Genomic DNA, 21,994 nt, shown 5'->3' with positions numbered 1-21,994 from the left:
TAATATATTGAAAGTAGCAATTTATTTATCTTATTTTAGTATGGGTGACATACCAGAGTTAAGCACCCGAGGTGATCATTGTTCTCACGCAACATAGGAAATATTTGCGAAATTTTGCTAGCGGGGAGTTATTTTCTAAGCTACAAGCGACACGTATGCACTATTGATTGTGCCATCTATAAACTGAATCTGTTTCATCTCAATTATACACGGTTAAGTTGTGGTAGTCACTTGGTGTTTTTCGGTTTTGCAATTGCAGTGTTTTGTTCGGGATGTCTCGCTTTTATCACAGTCAGTACATGTATACGTGTACAGGTTAGATATCCTGACGGTTTCGGGATTTACGAGACATCAGAGAAATTTATTATTCCCTGCGACATGTCAGAAGTCGGAAATCATGTTTGTATGTTCTTCATGAAAATACGTATTAAATTCCTTGCATTATTTGAATTTCTACTAGCTTGCCGATAAGTTACATAGTAGTTGACTTCGTTCTCACTTTGATTTACAATTTCCCCTCCGATATAGATCCTTAACCTCGCTAATGCATCTGAAGTATTCTTAATTGGCTAATGCTCAGCGTCGGATTGTGTGTTTACTTTTGCTAACCTATTGTGACAAAAAAAAGAGATTAATTTTCTACCTTTTCGTGTGCTCCTAGCGTGTATACAGCGGTGTACATAATAGTACGTATATTGTACCTACTTCGAAATATCAGAATACTTTTCTTTTAAAAAACGTTCCACACGGAAAGTTTACTCCTATAAATATAATGCATCTCATTCTGCACTTTAAGTGAGAACATAATTAGTTTCTCTAATTAAAAATATATTAAAGGTATATAAGGACGAATTTTGTATTATATACTGAGAATTCTCAATATATAATATTAAATATTTAAATTTCGAATATACACTGATTTTATATTTTTCATCTATTATATTATGGTTTACATTCACCGCAGTGATTTTCGGTTCACTCAAATCTGCATTTCAATTTTGTCTTATATTCTCAGAGAATTCTTATTTATTAATCAGTTGCATTAATCCAGTTCGTGAAAGTTCATTAATAATATTGATGTAATGCTGTCGGGGCCGGCGCGAGGATAGTTGGCGCCCTTATGCAAGAAAATTATTGGCGCCCCAAATTTTTCCACCTGTTTCCTATTTAATATGTTTACATTTTGTTTATGAAGGAGTTGGGTTCCTTTGTTATTAAGCATGCGATATAGTTTTTTAGCGCCCCCTTCGGCTGGCGCCCTTACGCGGCATCTAACTTGCATAATGGGTTCCGCCGGCCCTGAATGCTGTAACTTCATAAGTAACGGTATCGTTGAATAAAATTCGCTTCAAAATTTCGGTGGAAGCTACTACATTATTGCGTTGAGTCCATCGAATTTTTATATTACAACACAGGGCACAACTAACATTGAAATCAATGGTATAATACACGATCTCATTAGTGACCTAATTTCATTTCGATATAGTTACGATTATATTCTTCTTTGGAGTAGCAGTAAAATTCAAAATGTACATAAAATTGTTGAATATATTAAACTTGTTCGAACGCAGGCTTTTCCATTTATGATACTCAGTATATTTCTCATAAATGATTATTGTATGAAAAAGAATGAAAGAGGAACAAGTTTCATCACTTTGCTGTGTAATATAGCTGATTAAACAAACTTCTTAAATTTACATTGAATTTTCTAAGAAAGAGGATGACCTTAATTTTCTTGAAGTAGACACTATTATCATTTTTCTACCATATGAAAATGTGTGTCACGGCAGGTTCAATGACCTAAGACGCAAGAAGGTATAGAGTTACATAGGGTCAGAAATGAAAAGAGCAGTCTGAAGATTTTATTTGCAAAATGAAAAGTAACAGAAACATACAATGATATCGTGAACTATATTTACGCAAAGTACTAAGAATGTAATTGGACGAACCAGAAAGTCTATTATTGAAATTGGAGAGCTGTGTAGCATAATTCAATACAAGCAGTATTAAACACAGTGTAAAAATCTTTAAATTATTCTTTTCATTTTCAATCCTGTGTAATATTAAACACTCTCGTATCTCACGTCATTGAACCTATCTTGATAGCCGCTTGCATAAGAGTAAATTACAACATACTATTCCTTAAATAATAGCACGACAAGAAGAAAACTTAGGTCACTTCATTGTTTAAAATCTGCTGCAAATTTAAGAAATTGGCTTAATCTGCTGTATTGCTTTAGAAACAATAGTGAAACTTATCTTCCACTTTCTTTGTGCGCCTATCCCAACAGAAACCTTGGACACTAATAAGCCAAATATTGTGTACGAATTTATGCAAAGGTCATCGAAGTATGACACAACAGTTTTGTTTGAATATTAAGTAGAGAACAAAGGGAAAGTTCTTACAAATTAATTAGTAGCTGCAATGTTCTAAGGATGCAATCATATCAGAACTTTTTTTATACATTCATTGCCTAACATAGTTAATATTGCAATAATAGTAAGAAATAATTACGAACTTTCTGTATGTACAATTTCGTCATATGTTGTACAGATGTATTTGTCACATTTTTCGATGTAAATGAATTCGTAATAATCGATATAGTTTAAAAAACAATTCGGGCACTTGTGAGTGATACAACTGGGATTGTAAGGAAATATTTCATTGTTGAGTAATTTGAGCTTAATTTTGATTAACTATTGATGAACAACAGGTTGCAAATTTTGTGTTGCATGTACAAACTTATAGTTCTTGCATGTATGAATGTGATTGTCAACTCACGAATGTGTAGAAGGTTTTATTGATCCCGCTGCATTTTTTAACTGAATTTCCTAGTTTGGCATAAGTAGACACTCTAATTATTCGACAATAGTTTTTAGTATTTTTTAATATTAATATCTTTTCATACTGCTGCTGGATTATCTTTCAATAGTTATAAGAAAGCATAGATGAGTAAAAAGTTGTGATATTTTTATTCCTGCTAGAAGAATACCAAATATTCTAATATATATTAAAGGTAGTGTGCTATTACTGAGCATCTTCAAGTGGAAAATCTATGAATTTGCAAGAGACTAGAAGAGTCTATTTTCGAGTCATTTCTTGTACAAAGCGTATCTGTCCTTCGAAGTACAATATTCTTGTATGTTTTGTTGATTTAATTTACTTGATCATTTAATACTTTTTAGCAAATAATGTAATTTCACTTTTATTGTGTATTTACAGGATATATAAACAATAAAGATGTCTGTACATTATAAATTCAAATCCACTTTGGATTATGACACTGTATCATTCGATGGATTGCATATATCTGTAGCAGATTTGAAAAAGGCTATTTTCCATCAGAAGCGTATAGGAAAGAATACAGATTTTGATTTGCAAATAACAAATGCGCAAACAAAAGAAGGTAAATATTATTAGAAAATTCTATTACTCTGTCGTTCTTATTTTGTCAGAATGATTACAATGTAAATATTGATCTTTTCAGATTACACAGATGATAATGCACTGATCGCAAAGAATACTAGCCTTATTGTAGCTAGAGTTCCATTAACGGTACAACAAAAGCGATCTTGGGACAGAAATGAAACCCCTTCGTTCAGTAACTTAAAAGATGAATCGAATCTGGGTCGAACTGTAGATCTTACAAGGCTTGATGGTTCCGAAGAAGATAAAATTCGGGCGATGATGACTCAGTCAACGCAAGACTATGATCCATCAAAGTACGCACGATTATGAACGAATTACGTATTATATGTTGTACCGCGAACGTCACGAATGAATGTTATTTCTGTATGGAAGTTTAATTTCCGGAATCTTCCACAGTTACATGAAAATACGCGGAGCCAATCAAACTGGTGACGTGCCTGCAAATTACCGTTGCTATAAATGTCATCAACCTGGTCATTGGATAAAGAACTGTCCACTTGGAATGAATCAAGAGCCCATAGAAATTAAGAAAAGTACAGGTATTCCTAGGAGCTTTATGGTTCCAGTGGAGGGGCCGAGAGTCCCTGGTGCTATGATGACACCTACAGGCCAGTATGCTGTTCCAGCTATCGATCAGTAAGTTGTACGATAATAAAATACGGATATTATTCCGAAAGGGACCGGTGGCCGATTGAGATGAGGTTTGGGGGACCCTAAATCTAAAATTGTAGCTTCGGGTATTTATTAGTTTCCGAAATATTAATAAAAAAATATTGTTAATTTTTTTTTTTTTAATTTTTTTTTGGACGTTGTGCGGGCCCCCCTACTCGGGAACCCTCCCGTCCATTTTTTATTTTTGAAATTTTGTAATCACACTCTCATTTTTAGCATCGCCAAACTCGCGTCGGTTCGCTACCATGCTTTACGCGCCCGCGAGCCTCTAGGCCCCGAACTGATCTAGCCCCAACCAATACTAATACCCGGGATAAGTTGGAAAGTGAAATGCGTTGTGCGCATTAATTGCCGAAGCTAAAATTTTATATTTGGGGTCTTTCCACACCCCTCGTAATACCCACCAAGTTTCATCTCGATCGGCCACCGGTCCCTTTCGGAATTGCAGCCTAAAAGATTTATACAACAAAACAGTTAAAGTTTAGACCAGGCCTGTCCGGGGATTTGCTCGCACGAGCAGCCGCGAGTTGCTCTTCGCTCTCGAAGGCACCGAGCCAGGCCCAAGAGCGAAAGGTCTTCTTGGTGGGGGAATCCGTGAACGCTACTATCCCCACTCTTTTACGGCTGCCGCCCGTTGCTGTCGCTCTTGCCTTCGCTCGCAACCACCTGCGGCTTCTCTTTGAGGGCAAGAGCAAAAGTTGGACAGGCCTGGTTTAGACTGTTAATGTTCCCAATAGTATCTAATAAAATTTGACCCAATGCAATATTAATGTTGCATATTTATCATATTTACAGTCAAGCTTACAAAGAAGGTAAAAAGGAACGGCCGCCATTCTCGCAAGATCCAGAGCCTGCTGTTGAAAAACCAGAGATTCCAGAGGACCTATTATGCAACATCTGCAAAGATCTTTTAACCGACGCTGTAATGATACCATGTTGTGGAAATTCATTTTGCGATGAATGTAATTACTTCGCTTCTATTCTATCATTAATTACTGTAATTTAATCCAGTTTGTTAATACGTTTTTATCATATTTGCATATTACGCGATAGGTATCCGTACATTCTTATTAGAATCTGAAGAGCACGAATGTCCAGATTGCAATGAGAAAGATGTTTCGCCAGAAACTCTCATTCCGAATCGCTTTCTGCGAAATGCTGTAATGAATTTCAAGAATGAGACTGGATATGCTAAAAGACAGACGTATAGGCAGCCTGCGCAACCGAGTAGACAGTCTGTAATGCAACTGGAGCAGCAAAAAGCTGAACAAGCTACAAATCAAACATCAGCACAGAGTAAACCCGCCCAACCTGCAAGTACTACGAATACACCTTCTCAAGAACATACAGAATCGCAGCCAGCAAATGTGGAAGCTACTCCACAACAGTTTCCAACTGCTACTGTACAGCCACCAACAAGTAAGTATACGTCTAGTTATAATAATACCTTATATTTTATATTTCTCTGCCCAAGGAAAATCTGTCCACAATTATAACGCGATGATTTTTGTTAGAGACTTAAAAACATGTTCAGTTTCTCCGTAATGTGCATGAAACTACAGTCAACTCTCCTATAAAGGTGCAATTTCGACGTTCGTTTTGAGCGTTAAAATCAATCACGTGACCGACGCTCAACCAATGAACGAGCGAGTCAGAGCAAGTCACAGTGAACGAGCGTCTAACGGAAAAGCTAAACTCGATTTAGCTTTTCCGTTTGATGCTGAAAGTCACGTGGACCGATCACGTGACTGGTTTTGACGCTCAAAACGAGCGTCGAGCGTCAGCATGGAATTCGTACCGCGTTATAAGAAACTCAAAATTACATAGTACAAATCATATTAATTCGAGTCGCGTTATATGGAACCCGCATTATTAGAGGACCGCGTCATAGGTAGGAGGATTATCGCAATTTTTGCTCCGCGTTATATGGAAACCGCGTTACGAGAGTACCGCGTTATTGGAGGGTTTACTTTATTATATATTATGTTTGGTATACTAATACAAACTCTTAGTTTCTTCGCGATTCTTAAGTTACATTTGGAAATATTCTTTCTTGCCACTTTCCTTCCTATTTTATTGAAAATATTCATTAAAGATATTTATATTAAAAGGACGAAGTAATAACGAACGTGGTATTGGTGTAAATGGTTTGGTACACGTTCGCTTAAAATTAAGTATGTAAAAAAAAATAGGAACACGAATTAATGTAGGTCACTGATTAGGAATTAACCAAACAAATATTAGTAAATTTTTTTTCATACGCTTGTGAAAATACATATTATTTTTCGTCGTACAATCTGTATAAATATTTCTCGCTAAGAAAGCGGGGAGAAATTTACAACTTAAGTCTTCCTCATAAAATTACTTTTTTCGAAGTCGCCGGGCAAGAGCCGCCATTAAAGCTCATATACGCTTAAATCGGTTCCAATGTTTTTCCATTTCATAACAATGTACGCCGCAATTATTTCATAGTACTCAAATCGACCCGATTCTTCTACAAATCTGCTTTATAATAATATACTTCTACTATATTAAAGCTTTTCGAATCAGCTGATGTTGTCCGCACTTAACCTCAAATATGAAGATTCTTGAATTCTGCGATTATAGATGTGTAACGTTAGAAACGTTCCGTCATTCGGCGATATGAAATAGAAAATAAGAGCCGTTCTATTGATTATTATGTATTTTTAACAGCTCTTCCGGAATCAACATCAGAATCAGATCTGCAAAGTGATTCTGTAGCAAAGTTGACAACAGACGAGGAAACAGAAGTACCACCACCTCCAGGAACAGAGCCATTACTCCCGATCCCTGCTATTGGCAGCTCACCGGAAAGGGACAGAGAAAGAAGCGATCCCCCAAGTCGTGAGAAAAAAGATCGCGAAAATGAATACTTGGGAGAGAGGCAACCACGAGAACGTAGACGAAGTTTCAGCAGAGATGGTCATCGCGACAGGTAAAAGCATTTTACCAACATAAGATTTCGTTGTTTCGAACGATTAATAATATGATTTATAATAGGGTAATGTAGCTTTTAATCCTCGGTTGTCACACTGGGTCAAATTGACCCTGCAATTTCAAAAACAACTTTGTCGGAACTCTTATTGCTTCAAAAATTTTTTTAAGCATGATGACACTTTAAACGTCAACTTTCAACGATGGGCGTATATTCTACAATGTTCAAACTTTATCCCAGAATTTTGGCGACTTAATTTAACAAATAGTTTTTAAATGACAACTGTTTGAAAATTGGCAGGGTCAAATTCACCCAGTGTGACAACGACGTTCGAAAAAGTAGGTGCGACAACTGAGGGTTAATACAAAGATTATTTGACGCTTGACGGTGCGAATGTTTGATACAACGGGGAAGAAATGGAATATTTAATTATTATTGGGATTGTGGTGTGGAATTTTATTATATTGTTTCGTTTAAATCGTGTGATTGTTACATGGGGTCGTTTAGAAGCGGAGAACGTGGTCGCAGAATGGAAAATTTACGACCATTAAGCCGAAGAAGGTCCCTGTCTCCTCGACACTCTCAACATAGCGATTACAGTCCTCAAGGAGCCCTGTTACCACATTTAATGAATCCACCTCCATCGAAAAGTTATCAAGGACTACCACCCGACGATGGACATTACCCATCTAATATGCATTACGATAGTGCCATACGCAGATCAACTGAAGACCGTCCGGGCACACCAACAGTAAGTAAAAAATATGGTAAAATTATTTGTTTATCGTGTGTACGTTTAAATGTTATATAAGCTCTGTTATTTCTATAGTTTCAAAGTAAGGCGTGCAAAGAATGACCCAAAAATGAGGCCTTATTTAGCCCCTTTTTGGTCCCACGATTTTGGAACTGAATTTTGTGCCAAATGATACTTTACCACCAGGTTGAATCGGCCATTGTGAATTTTCAAATTCTAAGTTCAAATTCGTTGTTAGCAGTCAGTAAAACCCAGTGGCGGATTTAAGAAAAAAGGCCCAGGTGGCAAACGTTGAGGGGCCCATTTTTTCGGGAAAATGAAGAGGTAGTTTACTAAAAGGGGTAAATGTGCAGAAAAGTATAGAAAAAAAACTGCTTGGATAAAATCATAATTTATTTTTGATGACAGGACGCTAGGGAGTGGGCCTTCTGAGCTGGGCCCATTTTTCAGGAAACTGAAACGGTAGTTTACTGAAAACGGGCTGAGTGTAATAATACAGAAAAAGAATATAGTTTGGATAAAATCATAATTCTTTTTAAGGATGGGGCCCTGATGGGACCTTCCGAGCAGAGGCCCAGGTGGAAACTGCTCATCGGCCGCCCTGTTAAATCCGCCACTGGCAAAACCCGTGGAAGTAATTATTTAAATTATCGGACTGACATAAAAGTCCGTACCTACATCGAAGCGTATGGGCTGACGCGTTAATGAATTTTCACTTCTTTGACCCCCCATATCTCAGAAACTAATTGTCACCTCAACTTGCAAATTTCGTGTGATTGAGGTCTCATCATGAGGTATCGTTTTGCATAAAATTCAGTTCCAAAATCGTGGGACCAAAAAGAGGCTATTTCTTGGGTCCCTCTTTGGGGAACACTCGTAAAATGGGTTTGCAGAGTTAATTAGTTCTTAAGATTGAGTCCATAAATACCAGCGTCAAACACTTGATTATTAGTTGATTTATTTTCAAAAAATAATTTTCAGGTTGACGAACCACACCTACATGTGCCTTCTTCGGGCAATCAGCCGCCGCTTTTACCTTTCCCACCAGGAGAAGATCGTATTCCACAGCCGAGTTATAATCAACCTCCACCTAACGTACCACCGCATAATCCACCTTTATTGCCAGATCCATATATGAGCCATCGGATACCTATGTACTCTCATCAACAAGGATCTCATTATGGTCCTCCAAGATACGAAAGACCTCCTTATCAACAACAAGGGTACAGGCCATCGCAGCCCCCTAGGAATTATAATGGACCACCGCGGCCAATTAGGGGGTTGCATCATCGTAAGTATTTCTATGTACTTAACTTTGTCTTGAAAATTTTTTGGAGGAGAGTTCATGGTCCACTAGGATTATCTCAGATTCTGTAACGAACACACACCTTGATTTTGGTAATCTACTAAGAAGTAGTGCTTTCTATTTCAAGATGAATCTGTTTACGGTCACGAACGGATTATTTCGCGCATAATTACTTATGATGAAATTATTTATTGAGAATAGTTGTTTAACTAATATAATGCATTCTTTCAGTTGCTTATCGGGGATTGCAACCACCGCCGCCTGGATTAAGTAGAAATATTCATAATGGTAATCCACCTGGGTAAGTGAATTTATTTCAACAATGATAACTATAATGATATATGTTCGTTCTAGCATTTGTTACCGTCGATTTTGCTGAAGGCAGCAATTCGATTAATTAAGTTTGTGTATACCATTGTCAATATTATCTTTCAGTATAATTGATGACCCATTAGAAGCTTTTGAACGGATGCTCAGAGAAAAAGATGAACGGGACAGGAGGCTTGGAAAGCATAGAAGAAGAAGTAGAACTCGATCGAGATCTCGTAGTTACAGTAGATCTAGATCACGCTCGTTTGGTCGTAGATCACCATTCCCGGCTCGCTTAAGCCGATCTAGAAGCCCTCCTTCAAAGAGAAGATCCTCAAGATCACCTCTGCCTCTAAGAGCGCGGAGTCGCACTCCAAAACGTAGGTCGAGAAGTGGAAGTTTCTCGATTAGCAGGTAAACTCAGCTCTGTAGTATTCACTATCGATCTTTATTAATAAATATTTAGCGGGTGTTATACCCATAACTGTGTGAATGTCAATGTAACTACCTTTGTGTACCATCGCCGTGTATTTTTTTCTATTTTCAAGACACTATAGTGATTTTTCTGATAAACAATGCTATTCGGAAATTCCTGTGACAACAGATTCTGTTGACAACTACTTCTTAACTAATCGTGGGAAGCAATTAACTAATAGCGACGTGTTATATGTTATATTCGTGTTATATTTTATGTTCGTTGCCTAAAATGTTGGATATTTCTTTTTACAGATCCAGATCGTATTCTCGTAGTCAATCTCCTAGATTATCCTTGTCACGGGATAGAGATAGAGACAGAGATAGAGAGAGGGATAGGGATAGGGAGAGAGATCGAGAGAGGGATAGGGAAAGAGATCGAGATCGCGAGCGAGACCGTGATCGGGATCGCGAACGTGATCGTGATCGCGACCGTGATCGGGATCGTGACCGTGACCGTGATCGTGATCGCGATAGAGAATTACTCTCTAGATATCGATCACCAGCTAGATCGCCTCCAAGGTACGCGCCAATCACTGAACTATTACTTGGACAACAATTCCCCGATTGCGTTTTATAGAGCAAGGAATTATAGTTCCGCGTAATGCTTTCAGATTCCAAAGAGAGAGGGATCGCGACCGAGAGCGGCCGAGATCGCGCGAGCCTAGGGAAGGATATAATAGTTACTATAACGATTCGCCAGCACATGACTATCAGTTCAGAGATCGAGAGCGTGACATACCTCCTAGAGACAGACCAGTACCGAGATATCCAATAAGGAACCAACCAACTCAACATAATATACCACCTTTGCTGCCACATCTAGTCACTGGAGGTCACCCACCGCCGCTTATGTCATTGGGACCTCCACCTACGGACAGGAAAGACTATTATGATTCCTACAACAGGTATTTCCGCCTCAATAGTACTTTAATTCATGTACACGCTAAGCAGACAGTACCGTATCTTATGCCGCTGTCCCGGTTAAGACCGCTCCGGAACCATGACGAATGTAACAAGAGCGAAATGATAAATCTTATGATGCTCAAAGGAAATGTGTATGCAAATACGTCTATTAGATATTCATATCTATATGTATATATACGCATAAACATATACATATACATGCATATATATGTATATAATACGCGAAAGGAACACACACACGCGCACGCACAAAGGATAGTTGTATAAATTGGTAATTTAAGCACAGTGTGATCTCGAATAAAAAGCGTATACCAATTTGTTCTTTAAACCTGAATAGATGATAAAGTTGAAACGAAAATATGGTCCATAGTATAAAGCATACAATTCGTGCTAAAGATAATGTTGGATTATTAAAGGATTATTAAAGGAGAGTGTATTAAGATATCATATTGATTAATATTTATCGAAATCTCCGATAAATAATTGTTTCGATAGTAAACTGAGGGATAATTAAATTTATGCAACTATTCGAGCAATGTCAGATTTTTGACCGTGGTAAGAGTGATATGTTAATAATAGTGTGCTGTGAAATTTTCTACTGTGGGTTAATATGAAGATAATAAATGTTAGGTTTTAAAGATTTCTCAACTTTCCGTGCATAGTCGGAGAACATTTAATTTTATGCATCTGCATTTCGATGAATTATTTAATTATTTAATAACAATAGCATACTCTCACGTTTCGTTCCTATATTGGTATAAGGTGTCGTTATAGATAAAATGATGTTGACTTATGACTGTGATAAAGCAATTAGGGTATAAATTATCAATCCTGATATGAATTAATGGGTTATAAATAATGTGAGGACTGTTCTGTAGGCACTATTAACTAGAAACCATTCATTATTTTGTTTACAAGCTATTTTACGGATTTATCAAAGTATTGATAAGTTATTTCATCATAAACATATTAAGAGTACACAAATTGCTTATCAAGCTACAGATATTCAAACCTGATTGAGAAGGTAAGGTTCATATAATGATAAAAAGCACGCGTTGTTGGTTTTTTAATCGTTTATGGACTTACTTGCTCAATGCAAGATGATAAGTGTGTGTGAAAGAGTGCGTGTCTTACACATATAGTATGTACATTTTCTGTTGTATTCTTTTATCGCATTTTTATTACAAAGTATTGCGTGCATTACGAGAGATTTTATAAAACTATTCAGACAACTTTTGGAAGTAATATTTCATTTGTTTGAATGATTCACTGAACTTTACCACTGTATTCATAATTTACACAGAATTGAATACAATAATCTTGATTATCCAAAGTGAACTTTGGATAATGAAACTATTTTATTATAAAATAAAGCTGAATAACGTGCGTTTGCCAGATTTGATACGGAAATGAGATTCGATAGATGGGATGTTGGATAATCGAGATTCAAATGACTTAGATCTTACTACATGTAAATTATAAATAGGGATCTGTTTATTTTTTATTAATAGATTCGGTTTTTTCTGAATTGTTGGATTCTTTCATACTCTTACATTTATATACTTGGCAATGTCTTTATTGGCAATTATTTCTCTTTAATCGAATTATTTTACATATTTTCATTGGGTGCTGTTTTGCCAAAATTGTACAAAATTCTGAAATACTAAAATAACACTTCGAAGGTTATTAATTACAGACATATAAGCAATAACAGAGAGGGATGAAGTAGTTACTATCTCAGAGAATTTATGATTATGGTGCAAACGATATGGAAATACATTTTCAAATAATACATACTTTTTTAATAATCTAACAATTCAGGTTGTACATGTAAATTGAGAAACATTTAATTAGAAAGGTCTAACATGTATGTAATCCAACTTGGATGCTTATCTTTCTACAGTCTTATAACGTAACAGATTAAATTGTAAAGCCGTTGTTGTTAATGGTTCTTTCTAATTTCATGTTCTTCAATGTAAAGTCTTTAATTGTTATTAATTTATACTATGTTCAATGTATCAGTATCATCTAGAAAACTGGTACAGTTTAAAAATAATTATTGTATCGTCTGTAATAATTTACCAGTCTTTACTTACATAACTGAAAAGTTACTACGAATATGTGCACAGATTAATAATTGCGCATAATTAATAATCGCTCATAATTCACGAATAATCCTGCAACAGTATCATCGAAAATTATTGAAGTTAACGCTTACTTATTCAACGATGTTATGGTAAACATATTCAGCTTATGTAAGTATTGTATTAAAATAGAAAGACTTAAAACGATTTTTTCAGAAGAACAGTTTAAAAAACGAACAAGTTATATTCCAAATAATATACCAGCTACTGATGCTACGGTAGCAGTGGAACAATGGCGAAATAGACATGATGTCTCGCATTGTTCAGGAGGCTGTGATATATATGCAAAGCTTTATCAAGTTAGGAGAAATTGATGAGGATATTCAAAAATTCTGTACGGATACTTATAAGAATTGCCTGTGATATTAACGTCTAGATTTTTATCAAAAGAAGCACATAGACTTTACAGTAGTTATATGTGGTAAACATATTATTTAAAGGTATAAACTGGAACTGTTGTGTTTTACAGTAAACATCAGTTTTACTAAAATAGGGTCATAATATAAAAGATTAGATTTATGTTTATACTTCGAGACCTATGTAAATGTTGAGTTTTATACTTTTTTGTAGCAGAATAAGTATTTTAATACTGTATTTCTTAATGTTATATTTTCTTTTGATATCGTGGTATACTGTATCACTTGCATAGAATGTAATCTTGTATACACGATATAAGGAAATACTTTTGTGAAAATAACACGAACACCTTTGTTAACTTTCCTTTTTTTTTTTTTAATTCGTTGTTCTTTTTATGTTGTTAAATGAATAATTTTGTCATTTGCATGCATATAAGATATTATTTGTATTTGCATAATGATATTACGTTATGAAATATACAAATGACCAAAAGTGAAAGAAGACAGAAGCAAGGAAAAGTGTATACGGCAAGGACCTGCTTGGAGATTGTGGAAGCTACCCAGCTGATTGACAGATCTGCATGGTTTCTGAATCAGGTGAATTCAGGGCCAAATCAACATTTGTAACATAAAATAATATATTTCCTTTTGTCTATTTTCAGTGCTTGAAATAAAACGTGGTACAAAATGTTTCCCCCAGACAAAAAAACAAAATTTATCAAAATGACATTGATTAAAATTTAGAAATATATTGTACGATACATTTACTAATTTAGTAGTATTAAATATGGCTTGGTAGCATTTTTTGGTGAGTAAATTACAACATATTACAAGTACAATCAGTATAATTACATGTACTCATTCCATTGAGAATGTAATTGAAGTTATAAATGTTGATTTATTTATTTTTCGTTTTTACAATATAATAGACAATAATTTTAGTATATTTGGTAATAGGTGATTTTATCTCTCCATCTTTTCAGCTTTAGTACAATTTTTACACAATGGCAGTTCGTCAATAAGGAAAAAAAGATTGTTACATTCTTTTTTTTACCTCGACGTTTAATTAAAAACAATTGTAATACTTTGGTCCAGAATTGAACAGCATACCTACAATTACTACAGCAATACTTTTATGGCTATTCTTATTTAAAAAAAAAAGAAAGAAAGAAGTACATGGATGTACAAATAAAAATTGTAATAAGTTTAATAAGTTGAATATAAATTTGTAAGATGCAAATTAAACGTGTAACAATTTTTATTTTATTTCAAATTAAACAGTTTCTAAACACATATAATACGTTTTTTTATAGAGTCTTAACGCAATAATATAAACATTTTTTTTGTATGAATTCTCTGTCAACAGGTATCCTGGACCATCTACGCAACGTTTTGCTAGCCCTGCGAGGGATGCTCCTCACAAGAGATTCGACGACGTTGCCCCTCCAGGAACAGAGGGCTACTATGATCTCTCGCCACCAGGGGTAGAGCACTCTGATAGATCTTTGCGCGACGACCGTGATCGACGTTTATTGAGAGATCAGGAAGACCGCGATCATTCCCTTAAGGATCATGACGCTGAAGAACGAGATAGATTATCTTTAAGGGAGGACAGGTAGTCAAATCAGCTGAACACCATAGTAATCTTACGACACAACTTCCACGATACATGTTTCTACATTAAGGGAACCTTCCGGTCTAGAGTCCCCCAAAAATAGGTGATTTTTAGGAATTAATTAAAGGAAAACTACTATATATAATTTAATGGGACTTTTTGCATTGTATTAAGGATATCTTAAGTTATAGAAATATATTTTTTGTTTTACAATTACTCATTGCAGACGGCACTGGGGACTCGTTAAAGTCAAGGCGTCAAAAAATTCATCCAAATCGGTGGGCCCTGTATCTACAAAAGTTATTATCCGATTCGACTGAAACTTTTTTTATTTTAAAGAATATACTTCTGGTTAGGGGGGAAACCAGAAAAAAAACAAAAAAAAAACATTTTTTTAGAAAATAACGACACTCGAAGTTTGAAATCACTTTTTCCCTATATTTTTCATCCTTTCAACGCCTTTAAAATTACAAATTTTAAATTATTTGTATTTTTCTGGTACCCCCCCTAGCCAGAAGTATATTCTTCAAAATAAAAAAAGTTTCAGTCGAATCGGATGTTAACTTTTGGAAATACAGGTCCCACCGTTTTGAGAACACTGTTTCGAGAAAACGCGTTTAAAGTTTTACGTTTGCCGCTACTCAAATGCCTATAACTTCGAGAATTTTACGAATTTCAACAAATCGTCTTAAACACATGTTCCTAAAAGGTTGAACATTCGAAAAATGAAATGAAAAAAAAATCGACTTTTAGACCGGAACCTCCCCTTAATGTTCGCACACACCTTTCGCCTTCGTTTATAAATTATATCTCACAAGAGAAATCTATGTCTAGATTATAAATAAAAAAGCATATTTGCTGTATGTACTTGAAGCGTATGCACGCGTAGCAGAGTATAAATTACGCAAAGACTAACTAAGTAATTGCCTACTTCCAGGGGACGTGAACGCGATGATCGTTTACGAGAAAGAGATGACAGAGATCGAAGAGTTTTAAATAGAGATCGCGAGGATCGTGAAAGACCGCCACTACCCAGAGATCATGACGATAGGACGAGGGAAAAAGATGAGCGTGATAGAAGGGAAAAAGAAAAGGAACGAGATGATAGGCATCCTCGTGATCGTCGAGATGACGACAGACACCTTGAGAAAAAGGACTACGAAAAAGATCGGTACGTACCCTTTTGCGTCAATGTTCTATTTGCAATGGGTTCTTACATATGCATTTTTATATTCCGAGAAGGATGCCAGTTTAATCTTGTGATGCGTCAAAGTAGTATGTTTGGATTGATTGAATGTTGTTACCAGGGTAGAGCTTCGAGAACTGTTTTGTTGGCTTAGTTACAGGGATGAAAGGGATCGTCACAGGCAAGATGACAAGAATCGCGCCCGCGAGAAGGACAGGCGTGAACGAGATTACGAAACTGAGAAAGATAGAGATCGGCATGAACGTTACGAGAGACGTTCCGTGGAAAGAAAGAAGTACAGAAAGAGCCCAACGCCTTATTCGCAGAAGTCTAGGACAGATGCAAAGGATGCGTCCCCTGAGCGTGTAAAGAAAAAGGAAAAGGATCATGAGGAGAAGAGTGAAGAGAAAAAGAAGGAGAAGAAGATTAAAGAGAAGAAGAAGAAGAAAGACGACGAGAAAGAAAAGAAGAAGAAAAAGAAGAAAGATAAGAAAGCAGGTCAGAAAGAGGCGGCGAAAGATGAGCCAACAAAATCAACTGAACATGAAGATTTGGCGTTAGAAGTTAAGCCAGAAGCTATATCGCCTACGAAGCCAGTAGACGTCACAAAACCCGTCAGCGAGGATGAGAATATTGACAACAGGATAGATTGTATACCTGCTGAGACCGCCATGGAAGAGTCGATTAAAGAAGAATTTGAAGATAAGTCTTTAGCTATGAATCCAGAACCCCCCGAATTCACTGAACCCAGTCCAGAAAGGATCGATCATACAGAGTTTGGAACAAACCCTCCTAATCCGAATTTCAAGCCAATTCCAGAATTGAAATCGGAGATCAAACCCATCGATAGCCTTTATAGCGGATTGGACGATACAGAAATAAACACCGTGATCACAGAAAAGTATTCCCTACTATCGGAGAATGAAACAGAAGATAAGAACACTTTACTAGAGGAGAAGTCGCCGAAGAAGGATGAATTCTTGGCTCCCATGCCCGAGCTTTCCAAGTGGGAACGAGACGACACCATCGAAAAATCAGACGAAGTGTGCGAATCTCCTATAGAGAAGATACAGATAGATGAGCCGAAATCGACGAAAGTAGTTACCTCGGAAGTGTTGAAACGAGCTGAAAATGCGATTTTCCAGAAAGCTATTAACGCCATCAGACCTATTGAAATTAAGAAGATTAGCGAGAGCAGGAAGGTACTGTACCAGAATCCGGAGCCCAAGGTACTCGAAGCTGAGCCTACCAGGGAGCCAAGAAAGAGCGTGAATGTTACCATAAACGTGGGGCGGAACGAAAGGAATGTGGAAATTACGGAACCTGTGAAGAAAGCTAAATTGGACAGAACGAAATTCAAACCGGTGCCAGAAACCTACTCGCCCACGAGACTTTCTGCTAAAGAAAGGCTGGGTGAGAAGGTAGAGGAGAACAAAGAAAGAAAGATCAGCCCTATTAAAAGTTTCTTGGACAGGCGTGAGGCAAAGAGCGAGAATCAGTCTAGGAGTCGGTCTCCTAGGAGTAGCAGAGACAAGAGGATTTCGCCACTTTTAGATAGACGCGTTGACCCATCGTTATCGATGTCAGGGAACGAGCGCAAGGTATTCCTCGAGGATAGAAAGCGGGATAATAAAGACCGAGGTGATCGCTCGAAGGATAGAAACGAATTCAGGGGCGAGCGTCATGACATGAGGTCGGAGAGAGATCCAAGGATCGAGTCCAGAGGGGACTTCAGATCGAGTCGAAACGATTCTAAGGGAGACAGGATGGAGAAAGATAGGGAAAAGGAAAGGGATAGGGAAAGGAGGGGACGAACGCCATCCTGCACGTTTAAACGAAACGAGTCGCAGAAGGTAGGTCTTTTAAAGGGTAGGGACGACGACGACGACAAAAGGAGGGAGAAAAAGACGAAAGAGGACAAGAAGAGGAAAAAGGAGCATCGAAGTAGAAGTAAATCTAAAGAGCATAAGAAGCGAAAAGAGAAGAAGCATAAAAAGGATAAAGAGAAGTTGGAGAAGAAGCAGAAGCATAAGGAGAGCATTGTTTCGAAGGACAAGCCTGAAGCTAATGAAGGTAAAATAAATTATGAGAACCCTGAACCTCCGGTTGTAGAGTCCACGAAGAAACAGAGGAAGAATCCGAGGCTCGTCTCTGACCGTAAGCGTAGCATGCTTGACGAAGCTAGTTTCGAGCCTGATTACAGTGCTTCGGATTCCGATTCGGACGGCGAGGATGGCAAAATAGTGCCATTGCCTGCAAAGAAACTTAAACTCGACGAGCCAGACATGGGGAAGGAGATGGAAATAAAATCTCTTAAGAAACGATCGAAGTCTACGAGCAGTGAGGATTCATCTAGCAGCACGGATACATCGAGTACCGACACTGATAGCTCGGATGAATCACACAGGAAGAAGAAGAAGAAACACAAGAAGCATAAGAAAAAGAAATCTGCGAAGAAAGATAGTAGCACAGATTCAGATTCTTACTCAGACTCGTCGGACACAAGTAGCGACGAGGAGAAACACAAAAAGAAATCAAAGAAGTCAAAAAGTAGAAATAAACAAGCAAAGAAGAAAAAGAAGTCGAAGCACAAATGATATCGTTAGATGTCTTTACTATTTTAAAATCGAATTCTGACAGAAACTTTTCTTTGTGAATGCTTTTTAATGTAAGAGCCCCTACCAGAATTATTTGCAATTAATATGCACCAAAATAAGATTATTATCCGACATGAAACAAAGTAGATCTTATTCCGTATTTATAATACTATAACAATGTTCGAAATCAATTTGAACAGACGTTCTGGATTCATTACTATGGTAGTCAATATCTGGGGGATTGGAATGGAAAATTTTCATGGAATAATGAATGGGAGAAAGGAAATATGACATTTAAGTTGTTATATTTAATTTTCAAATGTTATTAAGGCCTTTACATAATTATCCTCGTTCTAATTTCAGCACTAAAATATTGTAAGTAAATTCATTACAATAACTGATGTACATTATAGCATTCAGTAGATAATGATATCTTTAAGAAATCTGGTACAATACTTTTAGAGAGCAACAACAGTTATATTTAAGATCTCCAATATCTCAATATTATATTGTACTTTCGTAATGTAATGTCAATATGTAAAAGATTGTCACGAAATAAAAAGACAAAATTCTTTTAATTTATCTTTCTTCTTGTTCTACAAAGTATAAACGTCTATTAAGAAATTCGTCGTCAAATTAAGAATTGTATAAATATCCTTTCTCGTACTCCGCCTGAACGTACTTTTACATGCTTATGTACTTTTTAAGTTTTTAAATGTTTCCATAATGCTACAGAGTAGAGGTACATTGTTGCTGCTATCGCTCTCCTTAACTCCCAAACTCTGCACGAGTAGAAATCTGTCGAGTGGCTTCTTTGATAAGTCGCACTCTAAAATTCAAGCACCACTTTTCTAATAAATTCGATTAGGGGAGACCGGGGCTAGTTGATGCGTTCTTCAGTTTTCAATTTTTTTTAATTTTTGATTGCAGTAATTACTTAATAACAAATATGCCAAAATATATTTTGGTCTTTCCTCTTTAATATATTGTAAACGAAAACTCGAGAAAATACATACAAATTGAATGAAAATAATGTTACTTGGACGATCAATTTGGATGTATCAAAACTATTTACCGTTTCTTCATATAAACGAAAACAGTTAAAAAATGATTGTTAACATCAAGGTACACATATCTCGCTCAAATGGAGCTACATATATACGGTGTCGAGATAATTCGTCTGTATCAACTAGCCCCGGGCTCCCCTATGTATTAAACAGTACAGAACTTCTTAACAGCTGTGATACCTGAGGTAAATACGGTAGAGCTATAGTTGTACCCCATCCAATCTAAATATTCTCTAATAAGTTCATTTAAAAGTATAATATCCTGAGATTGCTTCGGGAGTTTCGCCTTATTTCCTTTGTTTAAATTATCCAGTAATTTTATAACTTCTGTACACATTTCAGCTTTCATACGACTCAGTTCCCCACCAGCTTTAAGCGACTCTCTTACTGCTGCAATCACAAATTTATCAAGTATCAGTTATTTATTACGATAACGGTATCGACAATGGCCTTTGCTCGACCAAGCAATCTAAGCAGTGAGTGGAGAAGAGCTGGTGCTATGATCGAGAACTAGAGGAAAGATTTGTAATAGTAAGTGATAAGTTTCACACAAAATAAGTGATGTAGAAGTTATACCTCGCGAGATACCAAAGAGTCTTTAGCCGCAGAGTTCGGATTTGGTACTGTACAGCATTTACCGTTGCCCAAAATTTACAAAAGTGCATTTATGAGCATTCGTTTGACTCAAACGAAGAGATGAAAAGGATATAAGAACCTGGTCGAGGAAAGAAAGTATAGGCTTCTTCTAAATGATTTAAATTTTTAAGAAATATAAAGTAATATTATCGTACGAATTTTAAAAGTCTCTGAATAACCAGCGCCTTATGTCTTCCTCTTACAACTTAATTGATACAACCATAGAGAAGTGTAAGTAAAAAAATGAAACAATATGAATGAGTCTTTACTTTGTTACTTACAAGAGAACATCGCGAACCTGGACTTACCGATTGGAACGCAACTTTGTGGGTTTTTAGAGTGACTCAAAACAAGAACAACGGTGTCTTTCATTTGGGCCATATCGCCCTTTAAGGGGGTGAAAACTAACCTCAAAGTCAAATTGACACTTCCACTTTTTCGCGTATAACTCTCAAAGTACAACAGACAGAAAAAAATGTTTCAAACAAAAGTTTAATTGTGCAATAAGCGCTACAAACTTCCGTTAACAAAATTTTGAAAAGAGTTTTTTTCGTCAATTATATATTTTTTTGTAACTTTTTTCAAAATTTTATTAACGGAAGTTTGTAGCGCTTATTGCACTATTAAACTTTTGTTTGAAACATTTTTTTCTGTCTGTTGTACTTTGAGAGTTATACGCGAAAAAGTGGAAGTGCCAATTCGATTTTGAGGTTAGTTTTCACCCCCTTAACGGGCGATAGGGCCCAAATGAATTACACCGTTGTTCTTGTTTTGAGTCACTCTAAAAACCCACAAAGTTGCTTTCCAATCGGTAAGTCCGGGTTCGCGGTGTTAGGTGCATTCTAAAATTAATTATAAACAATACTCCTTTTCATGTCTATAAAATTTTATTCTTTCACACAGCCAGTTTCAAAATTCTGATACAATTTACATATTTGTTATGAGTAATAGGTATATAAACTAAACACCATTAATTCTTAAATCATTTATGGTAGACATTCTAAGCAGTGCATAAACAAAAACATTCCGCAGATATAAAGAAATAATAAAATACACAGAATTTGATAAAATAGTAACACAAATACTTTTTCACTGAAAACTGCGAACGCAATATAAATACATCTAAGTAATAAATACCATTGATTAAATCCTTCTCCGTTGCCATTTTAATCCTCGCATATACAAATGACAAGCAAACTGAAAAGAAACAAGTTCGAAAAGCTTTGTTTACAGCGGTGTGGCGCGCGTATGTGTGCATTCACACGTTAACCGCAGCTAAAAGCTGTTTCCAAGAATACGATGGTATGATGTATGCGTGTAAAATGTTCTATATTCAAATTTCAGTTATCAGTAGAAACAGTAATACGTAATATATAATTACGTAAAACAAATTCACATTTGTCATACTGAATACTCAGGATCCAAATTAAGTTTGATATATCATAGACTTAGGATATATACATAATTAGTAATAAATGTATAGATATACTCAGTGGCGGATTTAACAGGGCGGCCGATGAGCAGGTGCCACCTGGGCCCCTGCCCAGAAGGCCCACCCAAGGCCC

The 21,994-nt window shown here is 36.3% G+C and overlaps 2 protein-coding genes across 6 annotated transcripts; one reads left to right on the top strand and one right to left on the bottom strand.

Moving 5' to 3' along the window:
* Positions 1-120: 120 nt before the first annotated feature.
* On the top strand, positions 121-19,308 carry LOC143370045 (uncharacterized). Of its 3 annotated transcripts, XM_076814644.1 has the most exons (17): positions 123-403; positions 529-686; positions 3,224-3,407; positions 3,489-3,723; positions 3,827-4,066; positions 4,898-5,064; positions 5,156-5,521; positions 6,797-7,058; positions 7,566-7,809; positions 8,794-9,103; positions 9,350-9,419; positions 9,554-9,841; positions 10,157-10,423; positions 10,516-10,809; positions 14,695-14,943; positions 15,881-16,114; positions 16,284-19,308. In XM_076814644.1, the coding sequence occupies exons 3-17, from the start codon at positions 3,242-3,244 to the stop codon at positions 18,724-18,726; spliced, it is 5,835 nt and encodes a 1,944-aa protein (XP_076670759.1). In that variant the 5' UTR covers positions 123-403; positions 529-686; positions 3,224-3,241; the 3' UTR covers positions 18,727-19,308. The 3 variants fall into 3 exon arrangements, with proteins under 3 accessions (XP_076670760.1, XP_076670759.1, XP_076670758.1); XM_076814645.1 differs by lacking the exon at positions 529-686 and having other exon boundaries at positions 121-403; positions 16,290-19,308; XM_076814643.1 differs by lacking the exon at positions 529-686.
* LOC143370052 (centrosomal protein 20) lies at positions 19,283-21,903 on the bottom strand. Of its 3 annotated transcripts, XM_076814669.1 has the most exons (4): positions 21,567-21,903; positions 19,974-20,183; positions 19,409-19,555; positions 19,283-19,322 (listed from the first exon to the last, which is right to left on the bottom strand). In XM_076814669.1, the coding sequence occupies exons 1-3, from the start codon at positions 21,685-21,687 to the stop codon at positions 19,419-19,421; spliced, it is 468 nt and encodes a 155-aa protein (XP_076670784.1). In that variant the 5' UTR covers positions 21,688-21,903; the 3' UTR covers positions 19,283-19,322; positions 19,409-19,418. The 3 variants fall into 3 exon arrangements, with proteins under 3 accessions (XP_076670784.1, XP_076670782.1, XP_076670785.1); XM_076814667.1 differs by having other exon boundaries at positions 19,283-19,555; positions 21,567-21,900; XM_076814670.1 differs by lacking the exon at positions 21,567-21,903 and adding an exon at positions 20,738-21,024 and having other exon boundaries at positions 19,283-19,555.
* Positions 21,904-21,994: the final 91 nt, after the last annotated feature.

Source organism: Andrena cerasifolii, chromosome 6, assembly GCF_050908995.1.
Source record: "Andrena cerasifolii isolate SP2316 chromosome 6, iyAndCera1_principal, whole genome shotgun sequence".
NCBI lineage: Eukaryota > Metazoa > Arthropoda > Insecta > Hymenoptera > Andrenidae > Andrena > Andrena cerasifolii.
The sequence above is the reverse complement of the archived record's forward strand: the minus strand, read 5'-3'. Positions and strand labels throughout refer to the sequence as shown.

What these genes read in the sequence shown, in the direction of transcription:
- LOC143370052 (XM_076814669.1), bottom strand. Translation starts at nt 21,687, where the DNA reads ATGCACACATACGCGCGCCACACCGCTGTAAACAAAGCTTTTCGAACT. An exon ending in GGAGAAGGATTTAATCAATG is followed by an intron (nt 20,184 to 21,566) that starts GTATTTATTACT and finishes TTGTGATTGCAG; the next exon opens with CAGTAAGAGAGTCGCTTAAA. An exon ending in CTCTACCGTATTTACCTCAG is followed by an intron (nt 19,556 to 19,973) that starts GTATCACAGCTG and finishes CTTGAATTTTAG; the next exon opens with AGTGCGACTTATCAAAGAAG.
- LOC143370045 (XM_076814643.1), top strand. Translation starts at nt 3,242, where the DNA reads ATGTCTGTACATTATAAATTCAAATCCACTTTGGATTATGACACTGTA. An exon ending in TATTATGATTCCTACAACAG is followed by an intron (nt 10,810 to 14,694) that starts GTATTTCCGCCT and finishes CTCTGTCAACAG; the next exon opens with GTATCCTGGACCATCTACGC. An exon ending in TTATCTTTAAGGGAGGACAG is followed by an intron (nt 14,944 to 15,880) that starts GTAGTCAAATCA and finishes GCCTACTTCCAG; the next exon opens with GGGACGTGAACGCGATGATC.